This window comes from Alligator sinensis, unplaced genomic scaffold (assembly GCF_000455745.1).
Source record: "Alligator sinensis unplaced genomic scaffold, ASM45574v1 scaffold559_2, whole genome shotgun sequence".
Taxonomy (NCBI): domain Eukaryota; kingdom Metazoa; phylum Chordata; order Crocodylia; family Alligatoridae; genus Alligator; species Alligator sinensis.
The window spans coordinates 1540147-1563011 of NW_005842046.1; the positions used below are offsets into that span (position 1 = coordinate 1540147).

At 42.9% G+C, this 22865-nt stretch overlaps 1 protein-coding gene across 2 annotated transcripts in view; it reads left to right on the plus strand.

Annotated features, from left to right (window-relative positions):
* Window positions 1-22241, plus strand: part of ACSL5 (acyl-CoA synthetase long chain family member 5) — a 34272-nt gene extending 12031 nt beyond the window's left edge. For both annotated transcript variants that reach the window (XM_014519542.2, XM_006022816.3), the window contains exons 3-22: window positions 3269-3447; window positions 4143-4251; window positions 5816-5880; window positions 5970-6071; window positions 6496-6595; window positions 7879-8057; window positions 9442-9474; window positions 9715-9766; window positions 10424-10497; window positions 11565-11642; window positions 12781-12915; window positions 13535-13669; window positions 14557-14652; window positions 15653-15725; window positions 16881-16969; window positions 17060-17176; window positions 18123-18266; window positions 19079-19180; window positions 19624-19695; window positions 20567-22241. In XM_014519542.2, the coding sequence (XP_014375028.1) occupies window positions 3292-3447; window positions 4143-4251; window positions 5816-5880; window positions 5970-6071; window positions 6496-6595; window positions 7879-8057; window positions 9442-9474; window positions 9715-9766; window positions 10424-10497; window positions 11565-11642; window positions 12781-12915; window positions 13535-13669; window positions 14557-14652; window positions 15653-15725; window positions 16881-16969; window positions 17060-17176; window positions 18123-18266; window positions 19079-19180; window positions 19624-19695; window positions 20567-20707 (2052 nt within the window). In that variant the 5' untranslated portion in view covers window positions 3269-3291 and the 3' untranslated portion in view covers window positions 20708-22241. The remainder of the gene's footprint in view (window positions 1-3268; window positions 3448-4142; window positions 4252-5815; window positions 5881-5969; window positions 6072-6495; window positions 6596-7878; window positions 8058-9441; window positions 9475-9714; window positions 9767-10423; window positions 10498-11564; window positions 11643-12780; window positions 12916-13534; window positions 13670-14556; window positions 14653-15652; window positions 15726-16880; window positions 16970-17059; window positions 17177-18122; window positions 18267-19078; window positions 19181-19623; window positions 19696-20566) is intronic.
* The last annotated feature ends 624 nt before the right edge of the window (window positions 22242-22865 follow it).

Consider the following 22865-nt stretch of genomic DNA (forward strand, 5'->3'; position numbering starts at 1 on the left):
GCTTATCTTGCTGGGATCCTATGACCCCGGCTGACTTCCTGCCCTTTGGGCGGGGGGCTGGACTCGATGATCTTCCGAGGTCCCTTCCAGCCCTGATGTCTATGAAATCTGATGTCTATAAGTAGCTAATTAAAACAAATTTGGGTCAGTAGTGTATACCAGAGGGAACAAACCTACCTTAATATTGTGAAGTGGTGCATGCGGTAACACTTATCGGGAGGAATCGGACGTTGGCTATTTTGCTCCTGAAGGAAGTGTTGCATAAAAAGTGTGCTGGCTAAGCAGTGTCTGTAGGTCCACATCAAGATCTTGTCCATGCAAACCTAGATTTGCTGTAAAATAAGCTGGGTTCTGACTTCAAGCCCTTCCTCCAGCTGCTCTCTGCATAAGTAGAAATGGTTTTGAATAGGGAAGTAGTGTCCCCACTTAACAGAGCGGGTTTTGGAGAGGAACAGAAATAAAGGAATTGTCTGCCCACGGTAATGGCAGTTGAAGAAAAGGAACTAGTCTCCTTGCTGGCAGCCCAGAGCTTTGTCGCAGTTCTTGTATTCGTACAACGAACAGTGGCTGCACCGTTCTGTATTGCCTGCAGAAAGCTATTAACCCTGTACTGGGTATCTTCTTTAATGGGTCGTAAGAGTAAGTGTCTAGCCTGTGAACAGGCAAAGTTATTCCCATATATTGCTGTCTCTCTCTCTCTTTTTTCCCCCCCCCCCCCCTTTCCCATCTTTTCTCCTTCTGCCCTCCCTTCCCTTCCCTTCCCTTCCCTTCCCACTGGGGGTGGGGAGTTGACCCTGTGCTACCAAGCTGGAAACTGCTGCTCTAGGGGTCCCAGTCTTTCTCAGTGCACAATCCTGACAGCTTCTGAAACGTCTCTCTAAAGCCTGTCTTACTTATAATAGTGTGGAACTGCTGTCCTAGAGTCCCTTTTCCCTTTTTCTCTCCTCCCGTCCATTGAAAGAGACTCTGAACACATTGCACAACTTACCATGTTGGCATCCTTTCTCACTGCTGTGAGATGTGGACCCGTCTTGGGACAACTGCCTTATCAATGTTCTAGCAGGTGTAGATGACAAATGTCTCGGCCAAATTTTTTCCTTTCAACACAACGCTCCTGCAACAAATAATTGGTCTGGCATTCATCCAGGAGGGAGATTTAAAGTCGATACTCCAGCTACTGAGCTACTCAAATCACCAGGTTCCCTTCATTTTTTCCTTTGGGAGAAACGATCGAGCTTGGGAAGATGTGTATCTCCTCTTCAGGAAGATGCATGTGGTATATGCAGCTCTACAGCTCCTCCAGATCTTTCTGTCTTAGCTGAAGATTTCAGCTGACCTGCCCCTATAACCAGAAAGTTGCCTGTAACCTCTCAGCCTTCCTGGCATATCTCTGCTCTCTGTTTAAACTCTTTAAACAAGCAGTCTTTAGCACTTGCTGTTGCTTTCTCATTCTGCTTAAGCTAGCTTCCCTCTTCTCCACCCCAGTGAACACCTGGCTAAGCCTCATAGCTTCTCGTCCACTAAACAGGGAAGTGGAAGTGTTGGACCACTCTGGTACTGAAACTGCTTGTTCCTCTTCATTTCAGAGTGAAACCTGTCCCAGAGTCAGCTCTAGAAAGGAATTTCTCGTCTGTTTAATGCTGTGCAAGAAAAATATTCACAGCACCAATATCCAAGAAACTTGCCTACTTTGGGGGCGGCTAAAACATAAGTGATAGCATAGAACTGCCTCCTAAAACTTGCAGAGTTACTAGATTTTTTTCCCCCCCACCCCCTTCTTTTCCCTGCATACAAAGGGACCATGCAATTTTAATGGCAGAGGATGTTTCTCCACATCAAGAGAAGAAGGATGTAGACTTGCCTGCTGGTCTCAGACCAGGAGCCAGTCTTGCTTCCTTGAGTGAAGCAGCTGATGCAGCAGACTAAATAGAATCGGGGGGTGGATCTGGGGTGGGGGGTGCACTTGCATACCCCACCTTAATTCCTGGCCCACCCAAAGTTTTTAAAACCAACTGTTTGGCAATGGCAGCAGCACTTCTAGTTGGGCAGTGTTGAGGGACACAATTGACTTCCATCCTGCACTTGGGATGGAACAATCCCATGCATCACCAGTTTGGGGACTGACTGCCTAAGCAGGAGCTCTGCAGAAAAGGACCTGGGGGTTACAGTGGACAATAAACTGGATATGAGTCAGTGTGCCCTTGTTGCCAAGGCTAACGGCATACTGGGCTGCATTGGTAGGTGTGTTGCTGCTAGGTGAGGTGTTCCCCCCCCCCCCCCCCCCCCCCCAAAAGGATGTGGACAAATTGGAAAGTTAGGTTGGGGAACTTAACCTCTAAGGAAAAGCTGAGGGAACTAGACTTATTTAGTCTGCGGAAGAGAAGACTGAGAGGGGGTTTAATAGCAGCCTTCAACTCCCTGCAGGGGGATTACAAAGAGGATGGAGCTGGACTGTTCTCAGCGGTGGCAGATGATGGAAATAAGGAGCAATGGGCTCAAAACTTCCCTTGCTGCAACTTAGGCTAGATATCAGGAAAAGCTTGCATGAGGAGGGTCATAAAACACTGGAACAGGTTACCCGGAGAGGTGGTAATCTCCATCCTTGGAGGTTTTGAAGACCCAGCTAGACCGACTTGGCTGGGATGGTATAGTTGGAGATGCCCTTGCTTTGAGCAGGGGGTTAGACTAGATGGCTCCCTGATGTTCCTTCCAGCCCTATCCTTTTCTGATTCCTTTTAAGGCTCGGTATAATCTACCTGATCCCTTCTGAACTCTTCATTTGACAGGTGTTAATGACCACTTCTTGTTCAATGGCCTTGCTATTCCATTAATCATCCAGTGTTGTACAATTCCACTGTCTGTATCTGGTAACGAAACTTATTTCACAGCCCTGCAGGCTTTTTCTTTTCCTCTCTTAATTCATTGCAATGAAGGTATCTTTGGCTCAGTATTACACCAAATACAGCTCTGGACCCCTACCATGTTAGTGAAGCTTCCAGTTTACATACCAGACATTTTTATCCAGCTAGGAATAATGATGCACCTCATCTGCACCTGCCTCTTCATAATTCTAGATCTACTCATGAGTAGAATGGGGGTGGTGTGCAATATTTTGGGCCCACTGTTGAACACATGGGGCCAAGACCGTTCTGGGGCAGTCCATGTTAAAGTTCATAGTGCTCAACTAAATTCAAAATAGTAAGAATCAAAACCTGGAGGTGCTTATGGGAACTGTGCAAGCTTCTGAACTATTTGTTTCCCTTTCCAGGTCCAGAACCCTGATCCATCACCATGATTTGGCTGCTACAGTTCTTGTTCTCGCCACTCCCAACATCAGCACTGATCGGCCTTGTGACCCTTGGAGCAGTGATGTTCCTGTGGGTGGCAAATAGACCAAAACCTATTATACCTCTTGTTGACTTGAACCATCAGTCGATAGGAATTGAGGTAACTCATTCTGTCAGTGGGTAAAAGAAAGTCTTGCTTTTCAGTAGAACTGAATCTTTCTTTGGGGTCAAGCTCTTTCGAACTAAAGAATTTTCCTTGTTCAGATGGACTGAATCAAGGCATCGGGAAGTCTTGGGTCTTCCAGGAAGCTTGTCTAATCTCTGCAACTGGCATGTGATTGCCCTAAGGGTGGGGGGAGTGGTGGCATGGAAGCCACTGAGTGTCAGGTTTTTAGCCAGTAAGTATTGTCTGTATTACCTTCCCCAATAGGAGAGGAGCAGTAATGTTGCTCAGTAAGTATTACCAGGATGGCTGCTGCTGTTTGTCTGGGATGTTGCTCCTTTTTAACTTAAAAAATCTAGTTGGGTCAAGAGTTTTCTACTTCACAGCCAACCCCAAGGTGAGCAATACTTCAGATGCTGGTGTGCAAATAAACATCACGGCCACATGACTTGGGGCAGAAAAAGGACTTGGGGCATGTCTAAACTAGATCCAGTTCTAATAATATTCATATGAATGATTACTCTGAGTGCATTTGACTAATCCCCTGTGCCCCTCAGCACTGACTGGATCTAACACTGGGATCGAATCAAAGGCTTGCCTCGGGGAGAGCAATGCAGAAACTAATATTTGGACATGCACTTGTCCTGCAGTCAACTTCCCTGAATTAATATTGATTTCTATTCTGTCCCTAGGGAGCAGCTAGAAGAAGTGCCATTTTGCCAGATAACAAGCTGCTTTCTTACGTTTATGAAGATGCCAAAACCCTGTATGAGGCCTTCCAAAGGGGACTACATGTATCTGGTAAGCAAGATACCAGCTCTGAAGCTGTGCTTGCATGTGTGTGACGTCCAATTCTGATCAGCATGTTTTCACAACTTTTGGATCCAAGGCTAGAACGGCTTGCTCTCATCAGTTAGCCCAGGCTGGACTAGACTTTTCCTTGGACCTCTCCTAGGATGAAGGCTTTGAGATTTGACTCTGCTCTCCTCAAACCTGGGTGTTGAGCCACAGGTTTGCTCTAAGCGTCCATTTCACAATTCCAAATGGTCATTCTCCATCCTTGATGCCTGGCTGGTACAGACATTTGACCACTGTTTGCAATACAGGCATGGGAGTGAGAGCAGTGAATTTTTTTTATGCTAGTATAAAAACAGTTTAACTCCTGAGCCAAAGACTGACAGCCAGAACTCTCCCTACGGAGCAAGGGAACCAGTTATGCAAGATGCATACAAAGAGCACAAACTGCGCATCTAAGTTCCCCAGGTAAAGAATGAAGTGCATGACGCATCTCCCCTATGATAAAGGGGACTTGTGTAGTGCAAGGTACACCGATTTAATCAGTAGAGCAGAGTAAACCTGTCTATACCCTCATGCCCAGAAATGGTGGGTCAACTGCTACAACTGGCCCAGCTAAACACCTGCCTGTATTAATCAACATCTCCTTAAAGGACTTTCATCCTTACTGACTTCAGATGGGGTCCTATCTTCTTTTTATTTTCAATCTTACTCCCTGACTAGAATGGATGATCAAAGAACCATGATTTAAAACACGGCTTCCAAAAAACAAATTTTAACTGGAACGGTGGACTTGAAGCCTGTTACTGAACTAGCATATAAAATATATCTGGACTGCTGCACAGTTGAGACTTATGAGACTGCACCGGCTAGCTGAATAAACAAAAAATAGCTGGTCAACTTTTTAACATTTGTGTAAGGTTTAACAGACATGCTAATCAAATTTAATCCTGAGGCTGATGCTCTGCCTCCCCATGCAATCCATGGGCACAACTATCAACTTATTAACTTTGCAACTGAGCTACGCTTCGAACAGTCCCCAGAGTTGCATGACAAGACTTGCTCTGACTGAAAATATTTTAGACTAAGGGGTGGAAAGGCCCTCACTTTATTTCTCACTTGGAAATAAGCATGTAACTGCTCTCTGCTAAAGTGAGGGACTTTTCAGACTGCCTTCTTACCTCTTCTCATAACCAAGCTAAGCAAAAGCCTTTCAGTACTGATGCAATGGTTTTGCAGCATCTGTTTCCTGCTTAAGTCTTTTGTCGGGATGTTGAGAGACGTACTAGTCAAGCTGCTAGAGTCCAGCACAAGCCTTGGCCTAACGTGACCCAACTGAAAATCCACAAGAGCCTCTCTCGGGTTATGTCGCTGCACTCAAAGTGCATCTCCTGCAAGGTCTTGTTTTACTACATCTGGGCTAAAGATTCAAATGGGCGAGTAGTTCTGTTTGCATGTTCCAGTGGCTTTGTTGCTGTGTTTGAGAACATCCTATTAAGTGTGGCAATGGCCTGTTATGCAATGTGACTTAAATGAAACGCTTGTAACGTTTTCCCCACTCCCGTGTTAGGAAACGGACCGTGCTTGGGCTATAGAAAACCAAAACGGCCGTATCAGTGGCTGACTTACAAACAGGTTAGTTCCACTTTTATTTCCTTAAGTAGATGAATTCTGCATGTTGTAGCACTTTCTGGGTATGAGTACCACCTGTGCTATTCCTATAGGTGTCAGAAAGAGCTGAATATCTGGGATCGGGGCTCTTGCAGAAAGGATGCAAATCATCAGCAGACCAATTTGTTGGCATCTTCGCTCAAAACAGGCCAGAGGTAAGCACTGGGGAACAGCCTGCCCACTTCACTCGGAGGTGGCCAAATGCAATAAAATAGGGTGACTTGAAATTTAAATGTTTATCAGCTGAAGCCCAACCCAATCTGAACAACTGACTTGGCTGTCTTTCTAATTCTCATTGGTTATAGTTAGTTTAGTTAGTCCAAGTAGCTCTTGATTCACCTGGAACAGACAGCCATCCAAGTCATGACTGCTGTGCAGGCTTTATGCATGTTGGTGACATGTATACCCATGAGGCAAGTCCACAGGATGTTAAACTGCTCTAGTACCAGCTACTTTGTAACCAATTTAAGATTGCTAAAGGGAAGTGTGTGTATTTTGGTGGTTGTGGCTTTTTGTTTTGTTTTTTTCCTCCTCCCTTCCCCGGTAACAAAGCAATTATGACTTTTTTTTTTTGTGCAGTGGATCATTTCGGAGTATGCCTGCTACACTTACTCAATGGTTGCTGTTCCACTCTATGACACTCTGGGGCCAGAGTCCATTGTATTTATTGTTAACAGAGGTATATTCACTTTTTTCCTTCGTGAAATGCTTGTTACTCCCTTCTAAATGCTTGTTTTCTGAGACCATTGCATTTTGCACAAATAAAACAGAAGGGCTATGCTGTCTACTAATCCTAGATTTAACTTCTATCTTTGCAAATGTCCTTAATCCTCATTTGGTCAGTGCCAAGCTGCTTTCTCAGACTTGTTTAATTCCAACAATACGGATGTTGTACCATGGGGATGCCTTCTTTTAATGCACTTTGTACTAAGACCTGGTGACTCATCTGGATGGAAAGGACAGGAGCTCCCCTCTGTCGTGTGAAAAGGAAGAGATGGAGGGAAGCTGATCAGTGTCTGACTGTAAAGCATCCTTCTCTCTTCTGTTACAGCAAGCATTTTATGGCTATAAATGTTAAAATGCTAACTTAAATCTCCTGGTACTGAGTACATAACAAATGGTTGAAAATAAGCCAAAAACTTAGGGCCCTATTATCCTACTTGCTTTTAATAAAATTGACCTGCAAATCCTTTAGAGTCTAGAGGAGGAAGAAAGGTGATGAAAGAAGGCCTGAGATCCCCACTTGTGAAGTCTTCCCTCCCACCCACCACAACTTTTTTTTTTTTCTCTTAAATGTCAGATTTTAACTTTAAAGATGATGACCCTTTGATTTATTCATTAATTGGGTATAGGATTTGTTAATCCATATTCTAAAATTGAATCAAATGGAAACCTTGCAACAGCTTGTCTCTTGGGACAAAGCTGTAATTTAATTAGGCTCACTTGTGCCTGAACATGTTGTGATAACACAGCAGCAGAACACTAATGAGGAACTAACATTCAATTTAATGAACCCACATAAGGTTTCTGTGAAATACAGAAGCTAGGGCTAAAACTAAATGCTAGTTTTAGTTATTCTTGGTTGTTTTTTACTGTTTGGGGGGGGGTCCCTTAAATCCAAGGTTAAGAATTCCAAAAGGAAGCATTAAGCCAGTGCGAGTTCTAGATATACTGTAAATTAGTTCTTTTTATACAACAGAAATGTGTATAGACTCTGTGGGTTGAATCCACATGTACCCAGATCTTCATGTGAACACTTGCTCCTCTGTGAGTTTTTTTGGATCCATGTTAATAGCGCTCATAACTTTAAGAGCCTTGAAGGTGTCTAAATGTATGCCCCTATCGAATCTAAGCTCAAGCACCAATTGGCACTTGTCCTCTAACTTCTAACACTGTCAGGTGAGACTGACCTTGGGATTGGAACAAACCTAAAGTATTGGGTTGTGTGGGTCTCTTCTGCAGCTGACCTCACCACCGTGATCTGTGACAAGCCTGAAAGGGCACAGGTCCTGCTGGATAACTGTGAGCAAGGGAAGACTCCTGGAGTGAAGACTATCGTTCTAATGGATCTCTTTGACAATAAACTCAAAGAAAGAGGAGCCACAATGGGAGTAGAGATTCTGCTGCAGCAGGAAGTTGAGGTATGCGACGCTTCGTGACCCTTTCCTGGGGAAAGGTCATTCCAGTACTTGCTCATACCTCTTAGCTGCATCGCACAATGCCGGTCTCGGCTTGCCTCCTGCTTCCATAACACATGACTAATAATTGCCTGACTAAGGATGGTGACACTGGGACTGACTGATTCTAATTGCTAATGCAATGCTGTTCCAGTTAACTGCATAGATAGTGAAGGGGCTCTTGGTGACTGGAAGAAGAAGAAAAAAAAAAAAGAGTTGCTGTGAAGAGGCTTGAAAATGAATTGGCATTGACAGGCCCTTAGTCAATATTTGGGGTTGCTAATTCTATGCACTTAACAAGCATTTGTACATAGGTTTTTTGCTAACTACATAGCCCACTTTAAAGGTTAAATGAAATACACTGTAGAAGTATGTATTTCTTGGTCGAGGAAAGTATCTTTATCATTGGAGTCACTGGCTTGATTAATTAAGCTGTTCACTGGAGTAAAATTTGGCTTGTTTGAAATAGGAACTCTGATCTGAAACGCCTCTACTTTGGCTCCCTTCCTCTTGGCCCAGTCGTATGCTACTGCAAGGCACTACAACTCTAAATGTATGAGCACAAGATTCCCATTAAGTATTTTCCTGCCTACCCTTGGGCAAGTAAGAATCAGAACTGGCAATTTATTGGGAGATGAACTTTTTGCATGGGAGGATTTTCCAGCCTTTATAGGAAGTAGATTTTAAATGGGGAAAACCGAGTCTCTAAATTTTGAATCCAATAGACTTTCAAAAATAGCTAGGATGGACATCTCAAGCATCTTGTGCAGGGGATGAACAGGAGCCAGTCAACTTTATGAGCACCTTCCTTGGTGGGAGGACAGGGAGCTGGAGTCCTAAGGGCATTTTCTGGACACCCACTTGACCAGATTTGATCACTTAAATGGCTGTTTAAGTCCCCCAAATTCTACTTATAGAATACCAACCTATGCACATAATGACTATCTGTGTACCTAGAAGTAGGGTTATGTAGGTAGGAACAGAATGCCAAATAATGCACAAGTAGCACTTTGGGGACATGAACAACTAAAATATAGCTGTCCAGGTAGGCAGAAAATAGAATACCATCCTGAAAGTCTGTCACGGCTACAAAGAGCTGGCTAGGCAGACTCCCAAATGCCTGGGGCTCTGGAATATCTACAATAAAGAACACTATGTGAAAGATGGATAGGAGACCTGGTGGAAGTGGCAGAAAAACCCAAACCTTTTAAAGGAGGGCTTGACAGGAAGTGTAAAGAAGGAACCCCAATACATGCTAAAGAAAAGCATGCCTTTTACCTGCTTGCATAGCATTAACATGCTGCTAACTGTAAAATCTTTTAATTTTTTTTTTTTTTTCTATACACAGGAGCTGGGCAAAAACAACTGGCAGAAACCAAAAGTAAGTTAAACGTGTTGGTAATCTAGCTGATGTTATGGGTGCAGACCTGCACGGCTGCTGCTGTGGGTGCAGACATCTTGTTTGTAAACCAACAGCTGAGATGTCATACTCCACGATGCATTTTAATACGCCCACTCCCTTCCAGGAGAGGTTCATGCTTGGCAGCAGGTTTGGGGAAGAACAAAGTGTACTCTAATACTGTGGTCACGCAAGCTTAATGTTCTTGTTTCTGTCTTCTAGCCTCCCAAACCTGAGGACCTTTGCGTTATATGTTTCACTAGTGGAACCACAGGTAATTTTTTTGCATTTAGACATGCAGCCCTAACTGCAGGCATTGAGAGAGGGGATGGAAAATGTCTGTGTAGGTTCCTTAATACTTTAGTGATGCAAGGAAAAGGGATGTTGAATGCAAAGATGCTAAATGAAAACTAATTCCTATTTGGAGCTTGCCATTAGGAAGTTTTTGTTTTAAGCATTTGGCTTGCAGTGAGCACTGACCAATGACTAAGTTTTTAACACTGCTATAAATCGGGAGCTCTCAATGAAAGAGCAAGCATAGGCTAGACTTCTCACTGCACATTGTAGCATAAACCCATTTTGGGTAGATATGATTTGATCACTAAACCTGGCTGAAGGTCTCTGACCTCTGTGTACAAGCTACACCTCAGCTAAAGACGAGCCAAACTAGATAGGCTGCATTCTTGCTGGCCATATGGGCTATGTAGTCAGTTGAAGATCTAAAAAGTATCTTACCCAAACCAAAGGTCACTTTTGAAGCGGTTTATCCAAAAATCTGCTTCATGAGTTGAGTGGGAACATGAACAACTGACCCTAACAGTGGAAACACAAGGCTTGTATTATACAAGTGACTGAGCTGAATGCAACAGAAGTTTTTAGTTTGGATACCTGGGAGTGGTGGCTACAACTAGTCTGCCTGTGACCCTTACAGGTGACCCCAAAGGAGCCATGATGACCCATGAAAATGTTATAGCAGATGCTGCTGCTTACATCAGAACTATTGAGGTAAGCAAAAGTGCAAAGGATGTTAGTGCTTAAATTCTTGGACAGGTCAGGCTTGTATGGCAGGCCTGCATTATAAGATCTGCAACACATTGGGAAAAGCCTTTGAGTCCTGGCTCTCTGTACTACAAAGGACACCCCAAATTAATACCTGGACTGATGCTGCTAAACAGTGGCTCTCAGCCACTGTGCTGAGAAGGTTTTCCCCCCACACACTTCCCCAGGGGTGCTGCAGCAGCCAGATGTGCTGGGTACTTTTACCTGGTACATGCAAACCAGCATGGGCTGCAGCATAGGTGCACTCTCCTGTCTCATCAAGCCATTCTGACGAGCCTAAAGCAGGTAGGAGAGACAACTTGTGCTGCAGCCCTTCCCAGTCCGGTCACCCCACGCTCCTCCTGGAAAGTCTTGCAAGATGGTTCCACCTGCTGTGTTCACCTCTATTTTTGTGGGAAGAGTTCTCTGATAAGCCAATTTAGGGCAGGAGAGCACTTGCATGCTGTGGCTCTTCCTGGTATGGCTTCAGACAAAGCATACAGGACAAGTACTTGCTGGCAGGGGTGGAAACGCCTAACTGAGAACCACTGAGGTCAATTCTTAACCTGGGGTGTTGCCAAATTCAAAATGGAGAGGTGTCCTGACTCTAAAAATCTTGAACCTAGGACTGTCTAGGAATTGCTTTGAAGCGGGAGTAAGATGCAACTTGAGAAGGGTTTGAGGTAAAGCCTAAACCTTCTTTTTTTGGTTTTTCTAGGGAGCAACTTTCTATTGGATATTTGAAATCATTCAATAACACCTAGTTCCATAGCATCCTGACCCTAACATCAATATGGGGAAACTAATAAAGCTTTTTGCCACTGTTAGAATAAAAAAATGCATGGCTTAATAAGCGTATCTAGTTTCAGTGCTCTTTTTAAAGCTAAGTGAGAGAGGAGGAGAGGATTCCAAGCCCTATTTTTCAATTAAAGACCTCTTTGGTAAAGGGTGAAGTTGGCAAACATTACTTCTTTTCAACAGAAAGGTCACACCCACAGCACAACTTATTTTCTTGTTTTACTATTCCCCTGTAGGGTACCTGTGAGATAACAGAATCGGATATTTCAATATCTTATCTTCCACTGGCTCACATGTTCGAGAGGGTAGTGCAGGTAAGTGTTACTAATTCATGCCCTTGTAGCGCTTCCCCCCACCACCACCACTTCCAGTTTCACTGCAGTAGCCTTTGGCTACAGAAATAGTACTAAGTTTGGTTCAGAATTGTTCTTGGTGTCCAGGAGTTACAAAGGAGAAACTAAGCATAATTTACTGTTTAATTTTAATTCTTTCCCTGGCTTATTGCACCTTTGAGAAGACGGATTTGAGGATGTTGGGTTTCCCTGCCCCTAGCACTTAATCTGAAGGTACATGAGGCCTCCCATCTTTCTAAACTAAAGACGTCATTTCCAATTACTTGGAAGTCTAGCCTAGCTACATGTTATGAAAACAAACTAATGCATCCTTCATATCATACCATGGTACTGCAAAAACGCTTATAAATTCCTCGCTGTCGTAGGCGAAGCAAATCTGTTGTTAAAGCAAAGTAACACAATACCTGATGCTCAAGCATATGCTAGCACACTAGGTCAAGTCTTTCATAACAAGGAGGGGTGGGATTAAAAAGTAGCATAAAAGAAAGCAAGGAAGAATACTACAGCATGTTCTTGAAACAGGGTGTATATTCCAGATCAGGTCCAGAACAATCCCATTCAAAAACTCCACTTAGCTTACACTGCTAGGAATTTGGGTTCCACATGTTCTTGGATTAAGCCTTCTTTTTCAGCTGAATGCTGCATTTCTTAAGACTAATTGGTCTAAGTCTAATTTTTAAGACTGAGTCGAGTTGCAAAATCCTCATGTCTACCTACAAATCTTCTTTTATAATAAAGAGAACAATTCCTACTGCACTGAAATTGAGGCTGCCTTCTGAGGCTTGGTTCTAAAGCTTGGCTTTAGCAAGGCCTTGGTCTTTCTTTGTTGCATAGCTCTAGTGTTGCCTTGCGTACAATTAAATCTAAGAATTTAGACAAAAGCTAGATAGTATTGGCTAAGATGCCAACCAGTAATAATGAGGACAGAAACATCCAAGGTGAAGCTTCCCTCGTCTTCAAAGGTGCTGCAGAAGTACAGCTCTCTTGACTTGTTCTATCTGCATTAATCTCAAAATCTGTGCATTTGGTTAAGATGAATTTATAAGGACTTGCAGGATTGGGCTCATGGTGTGTGGATTTTGTCTATTTTTTTTTCTAGACTGTATTGTACAGCAATGGAGCAAAAGTGGGTTTCTTCCAAGGAGACATCAAACTGCTAACTGATGACATGAAAGCCTTGCAGCCAACACTGTTTCCAGTGGTGCCAAGACTGCTCAACAGGATCTATGACAAGGTACTCAAAGCTGCTCTGTAGACAAACTATCAGGAAATGGAAAAGTACCAGAACTACTGCAAAATGCAACCTAACAGCCACTTCAATTGGCCCTTTAGCCTCCTTTTTAAAAACAGCACCACCAATTTGTCAGGATTCAGAGCTTAAGTCCTGCACTGGCTCAAATGTAGATCCTCAGCTGGGTTCATCCTTTTAGGGATGAGGATGTCCCCGGTTTAGTTGAAACTAGCTCAAACTGGGCATGAAAGCCCATTCCATAATTCAGATTTGAATGTAGGAGTGCCAACTGCATGCATGAGGCCTGAAACTGGGGTGGCATGCACCCAATTACATCAACACAAGCATGCATGTGCAGACATAGCCATGCCCAAGAAAGGAGCACACTAAAGAGACTGCCAGCTGGCCAAAGCCTAGACCACAGGGAGCGATCTACCTTGCTTTGCAGTAGTCCCTTATGGTCACAGTTAAAATTACTGCTAAGCAAAAAACCCAAACATTTTAAGGTCCCATGTCATCTCCAACTAAAGATGGACAGTCTTGATTTGATGCTGGCCTACTCTTGTACTCTTAACAAGCAAAAGATTCGGGTGACACTCATGGAATATCTCTTCCTCTACAGATACAAAGTGGTGCACATGGCTCACTGAAGAAATTCTTGCTAGCAGCTGCTGTGGCTGCAAAAACGGCTGAATTAAAGCAGGGCATCATTCGGAAAAACAGCATTTGGGATAAACTGATTTTTAAAAAAGTCCAGGTAATGCAGTGTGAGCATCAATTATGAATACCAGTGCACTATTCAACAAAATTCAAAGAAGGCTGGATAAGCTTACAGCTGGGCATGGTGGGGGCAAAGAGCTTTCCCAAAGGTGAAAGGGGTCTTGAGCTATACTGCTGCAGACTTCTCTGGACCAAGTACAAGGCTGGAGGGATTATGTAGCACTAGGGAAAAGGAACACGGGCCTTTTGCAACAAGACTACAGCAATGGCACAGGACAGAAGTAAAATGCCAGTCATCCAGTGACAAAAAGATTATTTGTCTTTCTCCATACACTTCCTAAGTGTCCTGCTATATCAATCCAGGATTTAATTCCTAGTGAAGAGCCAGCTAACTAACATGATGCTAAAGCATCCTAATGAGTATAAAGGAGGCATGGATGCAAAAGTATTTGGTAGATGCTGAATGTAGCTTTCAAACTAATGTTGGTCCCATTTTAAAAAGGGAAAAATGCTACCTCCAATTTAGCAGTCTAGATACTCTATGCAATGGTTTTCCTAGGGTCACTTGTAATTCTGGCTGAATTGTCTTAGCCTTCAAGAATCTTGTCAAATTCCCCATGATGTGGCAGTAGACTGGCCTGGACCAGAAAGGTCTTATGTTGTTCTTGAACATGAATCTTCCACTTGGTCTCATCTGTTGGAGCATATGTGCTTCACAAGCCGCCTTCATCTGGATCTAGTAGCTTTCTGTAGCTTAGTCTGAGGTCTACTGTAGGTTACTATTGCCTTGGACAGGTAATTCCTAAAAGGAGGAGTAAATAGGGAATCTCTGTACTTCAAACAGGGGATGTTCTCAACACAGTTACAAATTCTTGATGCCTGCATGGACTGGGACCTACTTTACATTTGTCTCCTTCCTTGTAGGAAACCATGGGTGGGCAGATACGTCTGATTGTAACAGGAGCAGCTCCCATCTCTCCTACTGTCATGATCTTTCTTCGAGCGGCATTGGGGTGTCAGGTAATTTTGGAATTGAAGATGCAAATTTGAACACGTTTTATCACATTTCACTTGCAAGCAGTGCCAATATAGCTCAGATTAGGGATTATGGCTTTCTGCATGAGCCATGCATGTTTGTTTCCTGGATGCTCAGCAGCCAATCATCTCGTTTCGCAGATGGGGAGGAAAAAAAAACTCTTGATGGTTTTTTGCAGAAGAGAATAAAACCTTGGTACATCTAGAACTCAAGGGTACCTAACCTGCTAATCGACCCACTTAAAACTACTAAACTACATTTGTAGTGTGTGTGTAGTGTGTGTGTTTTTTACTACTATTCTGTGAAGAGCTGTATAAACAAGCTTCAACAAACACTTTTGGTTAACTTTTTTACTTGCTGATCAGTAACCTATGGAAAGCAGCATAACTCCTTCCATTCTGGAGAGATGCTTCCAGCTAGCCTGCTGGGTTGCAAGGCGGTATAGCAATGTGGTATGGTCTTTCGTGGTGGTGTGTGTGTGCATGGTTTTTGTCCTGTTGTTGTCAGGAGGCAACTGAACTCAAGTAATTCTTGAGCAGGGTTTGTTAGCAGGAATCCATCACTCCTCTTTTCCAAGAGTAAAGGTGGAAGTGGCTTTGGAAAGGGAACAAGGAACTAAGCCATTCGGGACTCTCTGAAACTGGAGATAAAAAGATGAAGTCCTAAATTTCCCAAGAGTCTGGGATTAGGGTAGTGTGAATTTGGGCCATGGCATCTTTTGTTATGCTGTGAAATCTTGCAGTCCTCTTGTAATTTGCTGGGTGGTGAGGGATGCAACCTTCTAGGAAGCAAAATGGACATTTTAACAGATGTCTGCAGGCTAATACTAATCTAGCAAAGACCCTTGACTGCCAGGACAGTGGGCAAACATCCTGCATTGTGGCATCAAGAGTGCAGTAACACTGAGGACTGACAGCACTCAAGCACACAGTAGTGATGTAAGGGCTTGAGCCAACACTCGGAAATGCTTGTTCTCTTATCCAGATCTTTGAAGCCTATGGTCAGACAGAATGTGCAGCTGGATCTACGGTTTCAAATCCCGGAGACTGGACAACAGGTATGGTGAGATTAGCATTAACTATGCAGTGGCAGAGAAACATTTCTCCAAGGCTCATATGGCATTCAGATCTCAAACTCCATTCAGTTGGAAGTTGGGTGCCCAACTCCCAGGAGTATTAGCAAATGGCTTGGATTTTTGCCATGTAAGGGGGCGGGGGGAAAGCATAAAATAGCTTGAGACTGTCACAGCAGGGTACCAATTACTGCTGGCAAGTCACAAATTTAATATTGAATCTCTCCCTCCTCCCCACTCGGAATAAATGCCTACTATTCTGGAAAGCTTGTCCTTCAAAAGACTGCAGAGCAGGTGCTGTGGCACTGGAAGACTTATCTTGAAGAGCAATAAAGGGGTTTACAAAATGGTGAAAAGTGAAACCCTAGGCTCAGAACTTTTTGCAATTGGCCCCTTAATTAAACATCACTAAACTGCTACAGCTTCTTCTGAAAAGCCTCCTGTTTCCCACTGCAGTTGGTCTACTGAGCAACAATATTCATCTTGGCATCTTAAAAGGGCACTGCCACAGGGGTTCAAGAACCTTGCTTTGGTCGAGACTACTAAATTTGGGGGTTTTAAGCCTGGCAAGACCTCTTGGCATCCAGGAAGTTATTTAAACTTAAATTCTTTTTAATATATCCCTGGATTGTATAAATTTGACCCAGAGGCCAAATTTGAAATGTTCTCTCACTAAAAAGCCTAATCCAAATGAAATCCATGGGGAGAACTGAAGCATGCACAATGCTCACATAAAAACTTCTTCACCAGTTTGAGCTTGGTGAGAAGCAGATGCTTGATGAGCAGAATTGCTCTCCCACCTAATGGGAAGGACCAATTACAAATGGCTGTAACTGAAGATTAGCTTTGATTTCTTCTATATAGAAGAATCCGATGCTTATATGCTTTCCAGCACTAATCAAGACTTATGGAGAACAGGCTGAACAAAGCATCATTCACTGCCAGTACTCCATACTTTCTCCCCCTACATGGAAAGAGCCACCCTACAGCAATATAGAGGGCCTCAAAAGCTTTAGCTGGTTCTCAAGGCTAAGTCGGTTTCTACTGTTAGCTCACCTCACTTCAGGTATGTTCTGACATCTGGATTCTGCTAATGGTTCATGCTTCAAAACTATCTACCTAAACTCATGTCTTCCATAGGCCATGTTGGAGCCCCTCTGGCTTGTAACATTATAAAGCTAGAAGATGTTGAAGAAATGAACTATTATTCTGCCAATAATGAAGGAGAGGTAGGCACTTCATATGAAGCAATGCAGCTTTAGTCTGGGATAATGCAACAACCTAAAAGGAGATGACTACCAGTCTCTTTACACTTGTAGGTTTGCATCAAAGGCACAAATGTATTCCAAGGTTATCTGAAAGATCCTGAGAGAACAGCAGAAGCCCTGGACAAGGATGGCTGGCTTCATACTGGAGATATTGGGAAATGGATGCCGGTAAGTGTTTTTGTGAAGCCCTCCCCTTCTTTCTTTCTTTCCCCGCCCCAACCTGAAAACTTGACACCAAAAGCCTTACAATCTTAGCAGAGAGGCTTTTGATGCATTGGATACCAATGATCTGGCTTGGTTTGTGTCTTTTTGGCAGGCATGCCAAAAATTAACTCTCTACCTTCCTGAGTATCACCAATTCCCTTCTCCTGTCTGATCTGCCCATGCCACCTATGGCATATGATGCAGGTTGGCCACTTCTGTTCTACTTGTGAAAGCAGATATCGAGTTAAGATGGCCTAATTGGACTAGATGTAGGCTACATAGGTCTTAAAACTGCTAGGGAGGAGGACTTTATCTGAATATTGGAGATAAGTATTGCAAGTCTTCAACCTGTTTAGTTTGGCCTAATGACACCATCTCTTGAAAGAAGTTTATCTGCGTAATGCTAATACTGAAGTAGTGTTGGAACACACTTCAGTATTCAATGTCTAGGTAGAGGCATTTGACTCCATCCAAATTGGACCCTTCATCAGCTGGGATCAAGCCATGAGCTAGGTGACAATTTTTATGATGGAAATTTAATGAGAAACAATACTCAAAAGACCAATTTGCTAGCAAGGTTCTCCACAACACCTGCCAGGCATACAATTAAAACTTTGAAGTGTGATTCTACTTCTTTAATTATGATCTCACTTTGACTGATCATCATAACCCATCAAAGAAAACTGCTTCCCAGTCTTGTCCTAGGCTAATTGGAAGAAAATATCAAACTCTTTTCACAATCCCAGGGAGAAAATGCTGCAAGGCAAGGAGGATTCAACTACAAAATGGAATTATTCTAACCTAGGTCTAGCTTTCATGAAAACAAGCTTCCCTTGGGAAGGGGGGGTGGTTTGGTGGACACTTCTGCATAGCCTGTGTACTTCCTAATACTGAAATGTCATTGCTGTAGAATGGAACTCTGAAGATCATTGACAGAAAGAAGAACATCTTTAAGCTGGCACAGGGAGAGTATGTTGCACCAGAAAGAATAGAAAATGTCTACATTAGAAGTTCTCCTGTATCGCAAGTTTTTGTCCATGGGGAGAGCCTGAGGGTAAGTTGCCTTTCTGCTCTGACAGTGCTGTGTAGTACTATTCCAGCATCATTTGGAACCAAAATACTTTGAGCCTTTTGCCCCCTTCTTCCCATCCCCACACTGGCTCTTCCTTGAAACAAATAGCATCCTCCTTAATAAATTCCCTAACAACTGCCTTTAGCCTTTTATTCTAAAAGAGATTCCCTGTTCTTCCTGATGGACACTACTGTAGGTGTCTTGAGTAGTAGGTTGGGAGAAAGTGGCCTACAGACTTGTGGATCACTTTAATACCACCTAAACTGACTGGTTTTTCAGAACTATGACAATGGATATCAGCAATAAAACTCACTAAACTTTTTGGGCTAGCTTAAAACTGGTACCTTCAATGGTTAGCACCAGACCCAAACACTCATTCGAATAGTAAAGTTCATGTATAACATGACTAGTGCAACTCTCTAGCACTCTGAAGCAAAAAGCCTTGTTTTTAAGGATAATATTAATTGCATATATTCAGAGCTCAAAGGGCACCTTGCGCTGTGCCGTGTTCCTGATGTCCTTACAAAAAGCAGGACAGATTTTGCACTTTATAGACTACCTGAATCTGATGCATAAACTCCTGTACGTGGTGGCTTTTGCACCTTTAACTGAATGAGAGATGCATTTCTCAGCCTTCTGCCCAACTTCAGATTAGCACAGTTGTAACTACTCCTTTTCTCCTTTATGGCCTGGACTTCTTCTAAGATGCCTAAACTAGATTTGGATATTAGTAGAATTGCACTTGATATCCCCTTGTTTCACGTTTTGACGCTTTCCCTTACTTCCTCCCATAGTGCTCTGTAGTGGGTATTGTGATTCCTGACCCAGAGACACTTCCAGAATTTGCAGGAAAACTAGGAATAAAAGGCTCATATGAAGAAATCTGCAAAAACTTGGTAAGTAGCCTCATCAGTATCTTGAGCATATTGTGATCTAGAAGCTTTTCCACTTGTTTTCTGAGTGGAAGCTGAGAGTTGAACCATTTTAAATAAACTGGTTCTATCAAGCCCATTATCTGTAACAAATGCTGTATCAAGGGGTTAAAAGTCCTGATGTCTCGTCCTAGCTCCTAACAGTCACTGGGGTCCTTAAGCACTTTCAGCCTTTCCCTAGCTGTACAGGGGTAACAAAGGTTTCAAGGTGCTAACAAGGATGCTTCAAGCTCCAAATGTTTAAACTGGGATTGAGGATTGCGAATACTCTTGGAAATGAGATTTACTTTTTTTTATAGTCTATGGAAGGGAGGTATTCCTTATGTCTCCATTCCATTTTTGTGCTGGTTGAATATGGTGGATTTCCTTATCAACTCATTCTGGACCTTTTTGTTCTTTCTTTCTAGGAAGTAAAAAATGCTATTTTAGAAGATATGGTCAAGCTGGGGAGAGAAGCTGGCCTTAAATCCTTTGAACAAGTGAGTAGTTCAACTATCAATCGGATGAATCCATCAGCCCTCCTGCTTGGATCAAAGCAGTGTAAACCCCAATTGGATGGAACTGCTTGGTGGTCATGGGAGGTTGAGGGTGGCTGCATTTGTAGCTGTCTTCTCTTTTTTTTAATGCCTGTTACTGCATGAGGCCCCCAAAAGTAATGCTGCCCCTTTATAGATGCCAGCATTGCTACAGCTCTTGCTGTTCCTGAGCATGTTGTTGATGCAGAATATCTCAAATCAAAATTTTGATAAATACTGTACTTGCTGACATGACATGCTGCCAATTTTTAACACAAGCACTTCCCCTTTTCATCCTACCCCCCCACCCCACCTTTTTTCCCCTTAGTTGGGCTGTCCCTGTTGTATGCAGCTTCTCAACTTGCCCTTCTTTTTTTTGCTAAAGTGAAAAGGGCAGATCCAGGATTTTCAAAAGAGTTAAAAATAGGCTGCAGGGCTGTGAAAAGAGGGAAGAGACTAAGAGTGGCTGCATGGCAAATTTTTCAGCAAAACTGCCTAAGAAAAGAGCTGCTTTAGTGGTCTTGTTAATGCTCTTTAGTGGACATCATCATTAGTGAAAAGCTGTTTTTTAACACAAATCCAGTAGATTCCAATTCTAATGCGCCATGAAGCCAATGGACTTGGCACTGCTTAAACAGAAAGGTCACAGCTGCTACTCTGGGCAGAAATAATCTGCTTCCCTGCTTAAGGCTTATCCCAACTGTGAAAGGCAACTCTAGTGGAGGGAGGGAGTGCATGTATTGTGCAAGTAAATATGGTACTCTGACTTGGGTCTAGGACCACTCTCAGATGTTACTGTGCTGAGGCATAAACTTTTTTTTTTTCTTAAAATCAGGTTAAGGAGATCTACATTCACCCAGAAGCACTCACGATTGAAAATGGATTCTTGACCCCAACACTGAAGGCAAAAAGAGCAGAGCTTACTAAATACTTCAAGCCTCAAATTGAAGAGCTCTATGCAAATATTAAGGAATAAGATGGCTTGTTTTCAATAAGTTTACAGATTCCCATGGAATAACAAAGTAACCTCAGGACGGTGAGTCCACTACTCAAAGCAAGTGGAGTGGGGAGTGAAAGGAACTCCTTCGGGGGAAAAAATTCATATAAAAAAAATTATGGGGGGGAGGAAAGGAAGCGGAGGAAGTGACTTGCTTCCAATTTTTTTGTACTATGAAGCTGGTTATGGTTATAACCATAAATGAAGGTATAATGTTTCAACTGGATTCTTCTGGCGATCAAATGTTCTCGGGGAACACAATTAGTCCAAGCAACTTGGAGTTGCTTGGTTCTCTTGGCACAAGCCTTGCCTTGGGAAATTAAATTTTACTTGCTACAAGGCAACTGAGCAGGTTCCAAAGAGCATTTAATCTTTTTTTTTTCCCCCTCACAAACTTTTGTATTAGTCTTGTTGCCCTCCACTTTATTTATTCAACTTCTTCTTGAAGCTGTTTGCTGGAAGATTAAGTTAAACTTGCAATCATGTGTTTTTGTTCAGGCAGCATTATGCTGACAGCTAGGCCAAATGTTTCACCACAAGAACTCTGAGCTTGCCACACTCCTGAAGCTCTTCAGAGCAGGAGTTTCAAATAGTGGAAGTTCATGCTGCACCTTCTGTCTTCTGGGAAATCTGGCATGGTCCCATTCCTTGTCAACACTTTTTGTGGCCTACCAGTCCTAAATGTGAACAGGGCCTCTGTCATTGTTCACATCTATTCTTCCCTGAATTAACTCTTCCAGCACCATGACTAGAGCTGCCTAGAGTCAATGAAGTTGCAATGACTTGACTGCACAATGTGCTGAGCCACTTGAGACACAATATCTGAAGATGCTCTTCTTGAAAAGAGTAGTGGCCATATTTGTTGAAAAATGATGGGTTATTAATAAGCCTAAATACAATGTATGTACTTCAGCTGTTATCTGTAAAGGTTACTGCTGTATGTAAAGTGATGAAGTTATAAAATTTATTAAATTCAGGTTTTGACATTGTGCAAAAGGGTGTTCCTATCACTAGGTTCAGTAAGTTTTACCTGCAAGACCACGATGTATGCTTTTCAGTAGTAATCAAGTGTCGGCTGGCTTACTGTAAGCATGATACTTTGGGCTGCAAAGCAACGGAGCAGAAGTAGTTAACTGTGTTAGTCTGAAGTAGACTGTCACCTTCTTCAAGCTGAAGCTCCTCTGAACTAGGTGCCCCTCTGCCCTACCATAAGCCCAACAGAGGAATTGCTTACCAGATTAAATATCTTGTTTCTCTGATAACTGGACACTAGTTGCTGGAATCTTTAGCCCAGCCCTTTGCCTCCAGCCACCAGAAAGTGTCAGATCCACCGAGCAAACGGCATTGTTGCATTACCCGAGCTATTACCAATAGTGACCCCTGAGGTCAACTCTGTAACTGGCAACACCACAACAAACAGCTTAAGTTAATGAAACTCTTCTTTACTCAAGGAAGGGAAGTAGCAAGCAGTCACTTGTAAGGCAAGAGACATAATCAAAGGTTATTAAACAATACAGACTTGAAAGATTCCATTATGTGAAGGAATTTAATAACTAGCCCAGTGGTACCTGCTTACCAAGGCACTGACACAATATTGAAGTCTGCTTTAAAGCTTGATGCATCTTATAATAGTATACACCTTTTTTATAAGGGTGTCTGTACATAGCACAGGTTTAACCCTTACTAAATTAAACAGGTCTATAAAATTTAAACTTGTTTACTTTGGAGCATTGCATCAGTGTTTACACACACTAGGTTTTCAAATGCATTAAGCTAGGTCCCTGGCTGGTGCCACAGGAGAGCAGGATGGTCCAGTGCTAGCCCCCATCAATCCTGTGCTTGCGCCCATACCCTGCCATGCAGCTGTGGAAGCAGGGAGCTGGCAAACCACAAGAGGGAAAAAAAAATGTGGAAGCAATTCAAAGGGGTGATCTACAAAAAAGTTGCAGTGTTATCTGGTGGACAAAGAGGATCATTACACATCTTTAAGTACCTGTTTGCATGCAATGAATCCATGGATGCAGTGCTTTAAGGCCCAGCGAGCCAAACTGAACTATGTCTGAGGAGTTTTAATGTAATGCACAAGAAAGACTTAAAGTGTTGGGAAATCCTGCTCATGCAGACACAGAGTTTCAGC